This window comes from Callionymus lyra, chromosome 2, assembly GCF_982586985.1.
Source record: "Callionymus lyra chromosome 2, fCalLyr1.hap1.1, whole genome shotgun sequence".
NCBI lineage: Eukaryota > Metazoa > Chordata > Actinopteri > Syngnathiformes > Callionymidae > Callionymus > Callionymus lyra.
In genome coordinates this window covers 26,699,399-26,712,432 of record NC_141819.1, presented here as the reverse complement: position 1 = coordinate 26,712,432, position 13,034 = coordinate 26,699,399, and the positions used below count along the sequence as shown (strand labels likewise).

At 38.9% G+C, this 13,034-nt stretch overlaps 1 protein-coding gene across 1 annotated transcript in view; it reads right to left on the bottom strand.

The window, feature by feature from the left end:
• arhgap22b (Rho GTPase activating protein 22b) overlaps nucleotides 1–12,546 on the bottom strand; it is a 28,903-nt gene extending 16,357 nt beyond the window's left edge. The window contains exons 1-2 of the mRNA XM_087784355.1: nucleotides 12,389–12,546; nucleotides 5,668–5,867 (exon numbers count right to left, since the gene is read on the bottom strand). Coding sequence (XP_087640481.1) covers nucleotides 5,668–5,867; nucleotides 12,389–12,431 — 243 coding nt within the window. The 5' untranslated portion in view covers nucleotides 12,432–12,546. The remainder of the gene's footprint in view (nucleotides 1–5,667; nucleotides 5,868–12,388) is intronic.
• Between the last annotated feature and the right edge of the window lie 488 nt (nucleotides 12,547–13,034).

The following is a 13,034-nucleotide window of genomic DNA, read 5'->3' as shown; positions in this document are numbered from 1 at the left end:
CAGAACTGGGGCCACAATCCTGGAACATAGATCAAGTCATGGGCGGAGCATTTATTTTAAAAACTTATTTCACAATATCAGTTGTATTTGAATTCATGGAGGCTTATTGAGGTGTAATTATTTTTCTGTTGTGGGAAGTTTCTGTATGTCATCAATAGGATTATATCTTTATGATCTTATTTAAAAACTAGAATAAACATTGAACTGTCTTGAAGGCCATATAAAATGACTTGACACGTGCATTTGATTTACCAGAAAAAAAGGTCAAATTATCATCAAATAAATCAACTTAAAGCGTAGAAGACATTATAATAATAATAATAACAATTTTATTTTTGAAGCACTTTTTAAACCATAGTTACAAAGTGCTTTACATAAAAGCAAAGAACTACAGTTAAAAACGACACAATCCATTAAAACAGCACAGTAATAAAACGACACACGTTCCAATAATATTATTAAATAAAATGATAAAACACTGAAAATAAAGGAGAGTAAAAGCCCATCAATGAACCCAGTTAAGGGTTAAAAGGCCAGTATGTAAAAGTGTGTTTTTAAAAAAGATTTAATGGTGTTATGGTGACATGAGATAACTGAAGACAAAAAAGAAGAAGAATTATTTAATTAAACACACAATGAATATATGAATAACAAAACAAAATGAATTAATAATCACTATTTGAAAAACTAGATTATATGATTTATTAAATCAAGTCACTATTTTCCATCCTTGCTTCTCCTTGACTTCTCAAGCTCATCCTCGACACCACTTTACTCGTCTGGTTGAACATGGATCCTCGGAGATGATCGGAATACATTGTCCTGATCGATAACCATTTATCCACCGAAGGCCGAGTGAACCGTGACGGGATGCCGGTCGTGTTTTGGGTCGGGCCGGTAAATCCGCACGCTGGCAGACTCCATCAAACGGACGCGTCTGCCAAGAGGTCTGATCTGGAGGGCTGGGCTGTCGCCAGCATTAGTCGCCATGACGACAAATGGAAGGGGTGGAAGCCATGGATGGATTGAGCACGGGGGGCAGGAACCAAGGGGGGGAAGAACTCCCAGGAGGGCCGTGTGCTGGGAATAACACGGGTTCGCTTGGCGGGGGATGAATGAATTGTGTGTAACCTGAGAAGACCAATCATAACGCACGACACACAGTTGCTGCTTTAGTCAGGATGCTGCAGCCGAAAACTTCAGCCCACGCTTGCGTGAGCAGATGTGAACACGCCCTTCCCTGCACGGTTTGGACCAAATTCCTAATCCTCACCAGTCCCTGTTACATCCTACGCTGTCCAGATGTGGGCGGTCACAACATCTCACGCAGTTGTTCAAAGAAAACAAGCTAGAAACAGACATCTTTTTTTATGATGAACGGATTTGTTCGAGGTCATGTGTAGCAATGATCACAACTCAGAAAAAGGAAGCTCCTTAATGAGGCCTTTGTCTCCTCAGTGTGACACCTTAATAGATCCTGTCCCCTGCTGTGTCAGCAGGTCGTTGTTGCCATGGCAGCCGACAACATCTTTCCCCGGTGGATCATTGTCTGACATGAATCAATATTTTCTATGAAAGAAATCTGGACGTGGACATGCCAAGAAAGTTACTCACCAATGAATCAAGAAACTTATGCCAATAATTCTCTCTACATGAGGTGCTCATAAAGAAGCGGGCGAACGAGCATATACTGCAGAAACACAAAATCTCCCCAAATGTATATTTTATTTTCTTGTCAAATGCTCATATTTTAAATAAAACAAAAACCTAGTGAGAAATAGGTAATTGTTTTCAGTGGATCTTCAATATCTTCAATATTCTGCTGATTTTTTCACATATTATAAGTCAAAAATATCTTATATTCACTTTTTTAAAACTTATTTTTGGATTGGCCTTTTTTTCCAGATAGTAGAGACAACACAAACTGGTTTATTGTTTAATTCCTTGAGCTTCTGATATCCTTAGAAAAGAGCTTTGGTGACAGATGACCTTTAAACAGAGGATGTCAATTCAATTTCCTAAGGAGCCATTTCATATACTATCTATTATCTATTCCTATTTACTCGGTAATATAAGCGTAAGGGTTAGAGTTAGGGTTAGAGTTAGGTTAAGGGTTAGGGTTAGGGTAAAGGTTAGGTTTAGGGTTTTGGTTTTGGTTATGGTTATGGTTATGGTTTTGGTTATGGTTATGGTTATGGTTATGGTTATGGTTTTGGTTATGGTTATGGTCATGGTTATGGTTATGGTTATGGTTATGGTTATGGTTTATGGTTAGAGTTACGGTTAGGGTTAGGGTTAGGGTTAGGGTTAGGGTTAGGGTAAGGGTTAGAGTTAGGTTTAGGGTTAGGGTAAAGGTTATAGTTAGAGTAAGGGTTAGAGTTAGAGTTATAGTTATAGTTATAGTTATAGTTATAGTTATTGTTATAGTTATAGTTACAATTAGGGTCTAGGGTAAGTGCTAGGATCAGGTTAAGGGGTGAAGGGGGGCAGATGACCCCATGAAAAGTGAAACATTTTTAATTACATTTGAACTACGATTATTACTTACTAAATAAGTGAGTTTCCAGACTTTCAGCTCTTGCTGTTATTGAAAGGCCCATAATCCTTATTAACTTATTTTCCCCTCCCTCTCTCTTCATTTTTTTTTTTAAATGTACTTGTTTCTATTTTAGTAAATTATATATTTTCCTTTCTTACCTTACAACAGCAAACCTATGTACCCAACATAACTGACAATGCTGGATAAACAGCAAAAGTATAAATCTCAAGGAAATATGATATAAAAGCACAGTTATCTTTCAATATATTATAAGGTGTAGAAAAATCTCAAATAGATTCAAATAAATTGAGTAAAAACAGATTTAAAGACATAACCTCTACTATTTTAGTATTTGAATGAATTATTAAGCATTTTTTTAATACAGTTTGTGCATGAGAAGTTTCATTGTTTTACTATGACTTCATGAGGGCCACATTGATCCAGTTAAAAGGCAGCGTGTGGCCCTCGGGTCGCTCTTTGCCGCCGTCAATCATGAAAGGCGTGTCAGTGTTTTCTGTCTTTTATCTCGGTGTCTTGTTTCCACTCCTTCTCTCAAACCTCTTCAAATATCCAATCGATAGGAAGATGTGAGGGAGAATGTAGGCCAGAATGACGTCTTTTCCCACTTCCTGTGTCCAGTAGGGGGTCGACCTATTTGTTCATTCAGCGTGACTAGTTCCCTTTTGGCTTTTTTTCTTTGGATCAATACTTGAATAATGGCGAACACTGATTAAAGACAGTCTGTCTTTGTCTTCTCTCGTCTGTTCGGGTGAGAGAAAAGAAGAGATGGCAGACAGCTACCTCCCAAGAGGACAGGACGGAGGGATCGATGTCAAGATTCCGACAGCGTTATACTTCGATCATCATTGTTTAAAAACCTTTATGTGAAGAAGGTATTTTCTGGATCACGTCACCTCCTCCTGTAAGAGCTCCTTCCCGACACGCGTGAGGTCAATCCATCCACTCAAGCACTTATGAGAGTTTCAGTAGCAAATATTAAATGAAAGGCAAGTCGTAAAATTCATCTCTCGTAAAAGGCCAATTTATAATCCACTTAGATCACACGACTGCGGCGACTCCATATTTACCAGTTAATTCTTTTAGTAGTTTCCCTCCAGAGGTTCTTTCACATGTACAGGAGATGATTTACGACGCCGCTGAGAAGCTCGCTTTAAGAATTTTCATGTTTTTGTCGAGGGGTTAACAGGCAACAGATGTTCTTTACTGGTCCTTCCTGGTCCTCCTTTGATCCATTTATAAACAGCTGAGGTAAACTGCTGATGTTCTTGGATGTTTTTGGAAATCTCTTTCGTTACTTCTACTTCTACTAAACCTGCCAAGGTTTAAGTTGATAATTATTTTCCCCTCGCTTAGAAAAACTGTCAAAAACAAACTTATTTTAATTAAATATTTTAGAAAATGTAGATAACGTTGGTGCTTTTCAAACTGCCACCTGGTATCATTGCTATCAGGGATATTTCAAACACTAAAAGAGGCATTCAATTAAAAAAGTCAAGGCAACATTATTGTGAAAGAAGCAACTATAGGGCTGAATTTTTGTGGCTTTGGCTCGAGTCCCAACATTTTCTGTTTACAAGGACCAGTTTTATATAGGCAAGATTTCCAGGAACTCATCGTCAAATAAAGACTGACAAAATTAAAATAGCAAGACTGGGAAAAAAAACCCTGTGCTTGAAAAGTGCTTCTGACTATAATGCTGAATCAGCATGAGCTTATTTTCTCAACAGTTTGTGTTTAATTCACTTTTGCTACTTAACAGACTTACTTTTCGAGTAAACGAACAGTCAGCTTTTTCCTTTCTTTGACTAGGAAACTAATATATCATGGTCTAGTAACAGGTTCCACTGGTTGGTGACAAATGCTTCTCATCACATTCTAAATCAATCATGACTGCTGTCGTACGAAAGATGATAGATGACTGTGAGTTTTACAAAATAACTGTGATCTATATATATATTTACTTTATATTCGGCTTCACAGAAACCTGTAGTTAATCTACAGCATCATGTGTTGCTGACACCTGGTTGTTAAAGCCAAGGTTCCTTCGGGTTGGCGAGAACATGTTCATTTGTCAGCTGTCACTGTGGAGCCCTGGAGCCATAAACGGTCTCTTTTGTGTCATTTCACATGTTGCTGAGAGGTCGGATCCTCATCGATCTATACATCACACGTTATTATAGGCAGTGCTAACAAAAAAAAACGTTTCAATGTCCTGTAATTATATGGACGATCAGGGCCAGTAGAGATGAAATCGTTGCAGCTGAATTTGTTAGTAAAATTATATCCTCAAAACAATTTACTCCACGTAATATCTTAAATATCTTAACGGCCATTTTGTTTAGATCCTTACCTCAGCCTACATATTTAACTTGGATGAACCAGGTTCATCAAAGATTGACCTGGTTTATGGTTTATCAATCAATAAATCCATAGTCGGTCTGATCAGCATTTTCACCTTCAATAGTTTTTCAAGTGACCCTCAGCCATCATCACCAAAAACATCTTATTATTTTATATGATATTCTGTTTGTTTTTTCTGTCCTCCCCCCCATTATTTTTATTTTTCTGGTGAAAGTCGATGCCACCAAGCTAGCCACAATGTAACTCCTGTTCTCTGCCATTTAAAACTCCCCCTCTAACCACCAATAAGATGACGTCGGTAAGACTGGAGAAAAAGGCTGTGAGCTTTGTTGTTTTTGGCTCACCCATTGTCAGCCAAACCAATAAAATATCATAGTTTTGACTTCACCACGGATTCATCAAGTCCTGACCGGACTTTATAGAGACAGATGATTCTTATTGGTTGAAATTAGTGACGTGCCGATGAAGCTTCATGAAACAGTGTCATGTTGTTTAGAGGTCAGTAGGTGCCGCCATCAGTTTAAAAATAATGTGATGTTTCATTAGAACAGTTGTTCAAAACAAAGGAAAATAGTGCAGAGACCGCCATCTAGTGGACTCTGAAAATAATGACACTGCTTCATGAAGCTTCATCAGACCATCACTAGTTAAAATCCTGATTTTATTAGATCAGGTCATTGATTTTTTCACGGCTTCTCTGAAACGAACATTTCAACCATGAGGTCACTGTTAGTCATAGATGCTACCTGTGGTTTGGTTTCCTCCTCGTCTTTGTAAAAGTCGAGCTGATCCGAGCGCAGTACGAACCATCGTAGTTGCCAGTTCTTCATGATGCTCCTCTGCTTCTTTAACCAACCGGCCTTCAGCGCCCCCTCCTGTAGACTGGGGGAAGCTGGGTGGCTTGAACCCCGTGACACCTCGCCCATCACCATGCTTTTAGACCGGGCTGCAGGGAAATACAGAAAAGCAAAAAAAAAAAGTCATTTATGTGTGAACACAGTGGAAAGGCTTCAGATTGAAAGGTCAAGCAGGGAATCTAAAAGACTTGATGAAATTCCCTCAATTCTCTCAGCCCAGCCCTTCCATTTGCACTCTAATAGAGGCCTGTGGTTATCTCTCATTGTGTATGCTGAGCGTGATCTCCACAGCCATGAAAACACAAGACCTTCTGCCCCGGGCTCCAGATGTAGAGGGAATTGGGAAACAGAGGCAGCAAGACCAAATAGGAGGCAGACAGCTGATAAAATTGAGAGTGAAGTGAAGGCACACACAATCGCACACTTTGCCTTGGGTGAGAGGCTTCTCGGCATCCATTTTTCAAGGTCTTCTGGAAGACTTAATGTGTGTTCAAATCCAAGCAGAATAGTAGAGACTGGGATAATAAGACCACCAGGGACAGACTGACAGGCTGGCAGACTGAGTCACTCCCCGCAAACGTTGGTAACCTGAGCTCCGACAGTGACACAATCAAAGCAGGGTTTTGGGAGCAAGGGAGCCGGCTTCAGGTTTAGTCTATGTAAGAGGTGTCAAACAGATCCGTGCAGATGTGAACGGTTTTGTTCCCAATTTATTTTAAAAATCTGTTCGTATTCAAGAAGGTCTTTGTGGTTTCAGTTCATTTTGAAAGTAGCTTCAAGTTTCAAAGCAGATTAAAAGATAATATGAAATAATAATTCATGAGAGTTATGATGCACTGAGACAATAATTTAATGCTATTCTATGGTATATTCTAAAAAAAAATACCACAAAGAGATGAAAGTTGATTGGATATTAAAGTAGTATGTCCTTTAGAACTTGAAGTGTACAAAATATACTTCCTGTATCTCTATGGATAATTTAGAATGAGTTAAAATAATAAGAATAAGAATAAGAAGGTGAAGAAGATAACAAAGGGACAATACCTCATAATGTTAAACTTGTATTTTTGTCAAACACAAAAAGGGGAAATGCTGTTTGATGTTCATGTATAATTTATAGACGTCAATTGAACAGACATCCTGCTTACACACACACACACACACACACACACACACACACACACACACACACACACACACACACACACACACACACACACACACACACACACACACACACACACACACACACACACACACACACACACACACACACACACACACACACACACACACACAGAAAATCGATGCTAACGCCGCACAGAGGGAAGATGTGGATGGATAAACTGCGCGAGGCAAAGATAATCCATCTTTATCCAGTTACGTTTCCTCATTCTCCCCTTCGTTTCTGACTCGCCGCCTGACACCATGACTGTTTAGTTGTCGTACCTGTTAGAGTGTTGATTCTTCAGATAGTCCTGAAAAAAACACCCATCATTCTGTGACCTTGTTTTCAAGGTGCCGTATGTTTTACAATCATTTCTGTTCGACTGACACGGTAATATATCTGCAGTGCAGCGCTCATAAAACCACACCGCTGTTGGAACCATGAAAAATTAAACAGGCGATGAAGAAAAAAAAAAGTCTTCTTTCTCAAATGTAATCACAAACTTCTCGCCAGAAGTAGCATGAATTGGAAACAAAATGATGATCAATAATGACAGTATGTGTAAATATAAAGCCAAAATCTGAAATTCTTGCTCTTTAGTGCTTCAGACATACATGGAAAAATCAAGATATGTAATTATTTCTCTCAATAATTAGCCATTTTAGGGACTAAAAAACAATCCAAACTAATCTATTGATTACCATTCTTTTTTAATTATCACAAGAAAAACGGCGTATAGAATGACAAGACTAGATTCTTGAAACAGCTTCTCAATGATATTCTGAACCTCCTCTTTTCTCCTTTAGTACCTGCATTTATCTTTTTATACTTTCTGTAACACCTTCCAACATCAGAAACATCGTTCTGATTTTTTTATTTAAGCATTTTCTGAAATATTTTAAAATTATAATTTTTGAAAACATAGAAGCCTACCTCCCTTTTCTAAAAAAAAAATAAAAAAATGTGAAATGCAAAAATGAATGTAGTATTTCGAGAGCTTGTTAAAGTTGAGTTGGTGCCACCAACTCTGGTTTTTCTTTCGAACAACAAAAACATTTGTTCCTCCAGAAATGCTTTGTCAGGATTGATGCACGATCAGGTTCACACACTTCGTCTGATCCTTTATTTAGACTTCAGGTGCTTAGTATTTATAAGATGAATACTTTTCTTTAAAATATACTCTTGAATATGATGAAGGAAATTACAAAACTCCTCACAACTAATTTCAAAGGAATCTAATGGTTCATTCTTATTCAGCACAACGATCTGCAAATCTTCATCCCCCTAAACTTCTCACCACCAGAGGTCAATTCTTATAAAGACCTAGAGGAACCAAGTAATGAAACAGTTTCTTACGTTTAGCAAAAGCTTTTTCTTCTTCCAAAAGTTAAAAAAAAATGCTTAAAAGATAATTTAACTGCTGTTTTGTAGTGAACTGTCTGTGTAAGCACATGCTTTTCATTCTTATTATTTTTCTTATTGCCCAAGAGAGTCACTATTTTCCTTTTTTTTTTGTTATTTCTTTTATATTCATTTTTGCTGTACATTTACCATTATTCATATTCATCTTTCATCTAATCTTGTGCTTTTGTTTATTGGATGCTATTATCAATATTATTGAAAGTTGGTATCTTGTTTTTTTTTTTACTTTCTCTGCATTGTTTCTATTATGTTTATTGTTGTATTCTTTTTAATTGTGATAAATAGAAAAGACCAACAAACACAGAGTAATAAATAGGTATAGGTGCCTTAAGGAGAACTTTTTTTCTGGGGAACTACAGATTCAAACACTAGGATAAGCGAAAGGCTCCACCACCTGCACCAGGAACTAGTAAAGAAAAATATAATTTATAAATGCATAAATACATCTTCATTATTTTAAACTATTTTCTGGAACCATTGTGAAAAGCTTTGCTAAGATAAGCTGGAAGAAAAAGCAGCAGCATCACCGAAAAAGATCCACTTCCAAGTTTCTTCCTCTTTCCACGACCATCACATCTAAAAGTACATTCAGGCCTTTTCAACTGATCCAAACTACATCTACTGTCTGCATCATGGAAAGAGTGGAGCGACTGATGATTCACTTTGAGTCACAATAGTTGATACTTCTGTGTGTGTGTGTGCATCTGTGTGTGTCTATGGCAAGCAGTGTGGCCCAGTGTTTAGCTCTGGGTGATTCAGGCTTTCCCCAGCCTGGGTGGAGCTGCTCTGTGGTCGCGTCTAAATCCAGTACAATGTTCTCTGCAATTCACTCAAATCAAGATGGCAATTGTGGCTCATTTAGATTCTGAAGATTACTTTTAGATAAGAAAGAAGAGAGAGCAGTTAAAACACAGTTGTAGTTATCCTTTGTTTTATTTGGTTTTTGACTCACTTTTCTACTCCCAGATTGACAAATATACAAACAAAGTGATCGTGATTATATTGTTTCAAAGCAGATGTTTATAACGTCTTTTCTTAAAGGTAAGCTTTAAGCACCTACATTTTCGGTTCTTCAATATCTTCAAACTGGGTCTCATTCTTGCATTGGATCAAAATACTGGCCCTGGCTGCTCTTTGTATACCAGATTGTGTTGTTTATTTGAAACAAGTTTTGTTTTTTTTAATACTGAGAAACATCGTTCATTGCAGACATGTAGGTGTCACAGGATTATCTGCCTCTCTCGTCCCCGGGACTGAATCCAAGATCTATCCTCGTCCTTCTCTGATCCTGGCAACCGGCCTCGTCTGCTGTCCTGGAGTCGGTTTTCTGTGAGTTTCTGGACCATTTTCAACTTGTGTTCCTGGAACGCTGACCGTCCACCTGTCCCCGACATGGATGTACCTCTCAAAGCCAGTCACCCTGCAAAGCTTCTGGCACACTCGAAGATGATGCACCTTCTATCAAACTCTTTGTACTAAATAAAAACACAACTGATTGTCATTTGCTTCCTTCTCTCATTCTACTCCATGTTTCCCAGGTATGTTCCATGTTTGTTATAATATGATGATTGTGAGAAGGATGTTAACAGAAAATAATGTTGGATCATTTTCAAACCCCTTCTGCTGATTTACTGTTCGTACCTGCAACAAGATAAAAACGTTCCATATTCAAGGCAAAGAAAGTTCATTTAAAAAGTAATTCCTAGGATTTACTTTCTTAATGCTTACTTAGAATGATCATTTTCTTTAGATCTGTTGTAACCCACTGCTGATGTTTTGAATTACACGACCGTGGAAGAGAAACATTGGTGCGGATGTTTTTTAAACAACGTGGCTGTGTTTTTGTCTCATGAGAACGCTCGAGAAAGGGAACATTTCATTTGATCCTTCTGATATTAAGAACTTCTGGAACGGAATGATGAACCAGTTAAATTCAATCTCTTGTGTCTGTGTGTGTTTTCAGAAATATGCTAACACAGCATTTTTGGATAGAGAGAGAAAACAATAGAAGCTTTTTTTGGACAAGAAAGGACATGAAGTCGAACACGCTTGTGACGTGTGTTAGGTTAGGGGTGATGGACACATATTCTAATAGCATATTCCTAACATGCACACAGGTGCTGAGATTTAATTTCGTTGTCCAAGTTGATTTATCGCTGGTGGAGAGTTACAGGTTCATCGGTGCGTGACGGCTAGTTAGCCCACCGCTGATGAATGATGGATGCGTGGAGGCGTGGCTTCCTGCGCTGTGTGAAGCAGAAGAGCCGGGCACGTGAGCGGCTCAGGTTTTTACTACACTCTACATCAGAGTGAATCCATCATCCGTCCATGCACGCGTCTCAGTGGTTGCGCTGCACTGCCTGACTTTGATCGTAACACCATGGAAACGCAAGATCAAGAAGATGCAGCAGGCGCGAGAAGCAGCTGACGTGTGGGCAATTAAAGCTGCTGCCAGATTCCGATGCCAACCCCGAGAATCTAGTGAAGCTCAAGCGAATCATGATCCGGTGACTCGAAGATGAATCTCAAAAGAGAAACATCCTCCTCAACTATAGATCTTGCTGCGGCCCTATGCAGGGTGATTAATGCCACGAGCGATCAATAACCACCTTCCTGTTTCATCATTCACCAAAATGTCAGCGGTGGGTTTGATATGGCAGGGGTCAAAGGAGGTCACCGAGGTCCTGCCTCATTACACCTGTCGTACAAGGCCACAGGTCTGCAGGTGAACGCAACACATGTCAGGTAGACCTGAAGATCATCCTTCTCTGAGGCAACCGGTTGAATGTTGAACATCCTACAGTAGCAAGATATTCACTTTAAAATATATAACTCAACGTTGTTAAACGTATAGTTCACCTAAAATTAAATTTTTACAAACTTTCTACTTCTTCTTCAGAGTAATCTGTGTTTATTTGGAGTTACAGGCAGAAATGTACCTCAAAAAGAAATGTTAAAAAACATCCAAATATCTCCATACTTCTGTTTTATTGACGCCCCGACAGTTGTACTGAAATTAATGAAATGATTATATATCTTCAGCTAGTTTGTAGTGCATATTTATTAAATCTTATTTTTAAAAATGTATCATGTTGAGACTTATTTGGATGTTTTTTTGCTTTTTCTTTTTGGACATGAGGGGGGAATAGAAAATAAAATTGGGGTAAACTATTTCTATAACAAAATAATTGTACCATTGTCAGTTCAAGGAACAGTGTGGCCAAAAGTGTCACTTCTCACTATAAAGTCCTTTCATCTTAACCAAATGAAACATGAGAAAACAAGAAAACCTGACTTGAATTTTAAAGTGAAGCAACAGACATTCGATCACTAATATGACACACAAACAAATGGAGCCACAATAAGTACAACATTCATCAGTAAAAACAGTAGAAGTTGTTTTTAAAGAGCTCTATTTTCAGTTATTTTCTTTAACCACCATCAAAATTCATCATATTCATCCTTGTTGTCAGTTAAGTTTGTCTCATTATTGTCAGTTTTGTTTCTGATGGTTGATGAAATCGAATCAAGCATCGTGCTGTGGGTGAAAAGCTAATGTATCCTGGATTACAATATTTATAAATGCTAATTTAAACCACTATTATGCCAATTTCATGCCCCAAAGGCGATAGATTTACACATCAACATTCTGTTCCCGAAACTGATTCATTCCACTAATAAGGTCCTGCAGAATAATGAGAGATTAGTGCCAACACAGGAAGCACACACATTAATAAATCCATTCAGATATGCAGAGTACACACACACACACACACACACACACACACACACACACACACACACACACACACACACACACACACACACCAGCAGCTGTTAGTGCTGCTGGGATGATGGTAGCGACGCAGCTCGTGGAAACACACAGCTGGAGCCGCTTCATTCAAAGAAACATTTCACTTTGTAGAAGACTCTGGTGAAGACGTTATTGTTAAGTGGAGTTTAACAAGCATTTATTTTTAACCGTGGAATCGGTGATGATGCGAAGATGAGGAACCTTACCTCGCCGGGTCTGCCTGATCTTTGGACTCAGCATGGTTGTCATCGCTTATTCACACGCTGTCCTCTCAACATGTCCATGAACATCCACAGCCCTGCCTCTCCCTCTGCCTCCTCTTCTCTCTCTGACCTTCTGCAGTGCGGCCGGCAGCTTAGGGGGTTGGGAGATGGGTGGAGGGGAGGAGAATGGAAAGGAGAGGGGGTGGTGAGGGAGGAGGTACAGCACCTCTTTTTTCTTTTTCCTCTCCTCCTCTGCACTCACACCCAGTTGCCTCCCTGCTGCATTATTCATTGAGCGGCGTCCGCCCGGGGTGGCAGTGGAGATTTGGCCTTGTATTATTTTTAAATGGATGTTTCCAGCAATGGTTGTGGTTTTTTTTTCTGCATGTAAAGAAGGAGGTCCTCACGGGGAGGGGGATCATCTGGCAGGTGTCTCCTCCTACTCTCCGTAATTGAGAAGAAGGCGTCCTCGGCGTGTCTCCACCTTCTCTCTCTAATGACTCGTTGGGAACACTCGTCTCCCTCTTCTTATCTAATCACCTTTTCATTAGCCGAGCCGAACGAGCCAATGTATTTTTCACTGAAGTCATTAAGAACGTATTAGTTCATGTCATCATTAAAATAATCTTTTTTTTTTAGACAACATAAC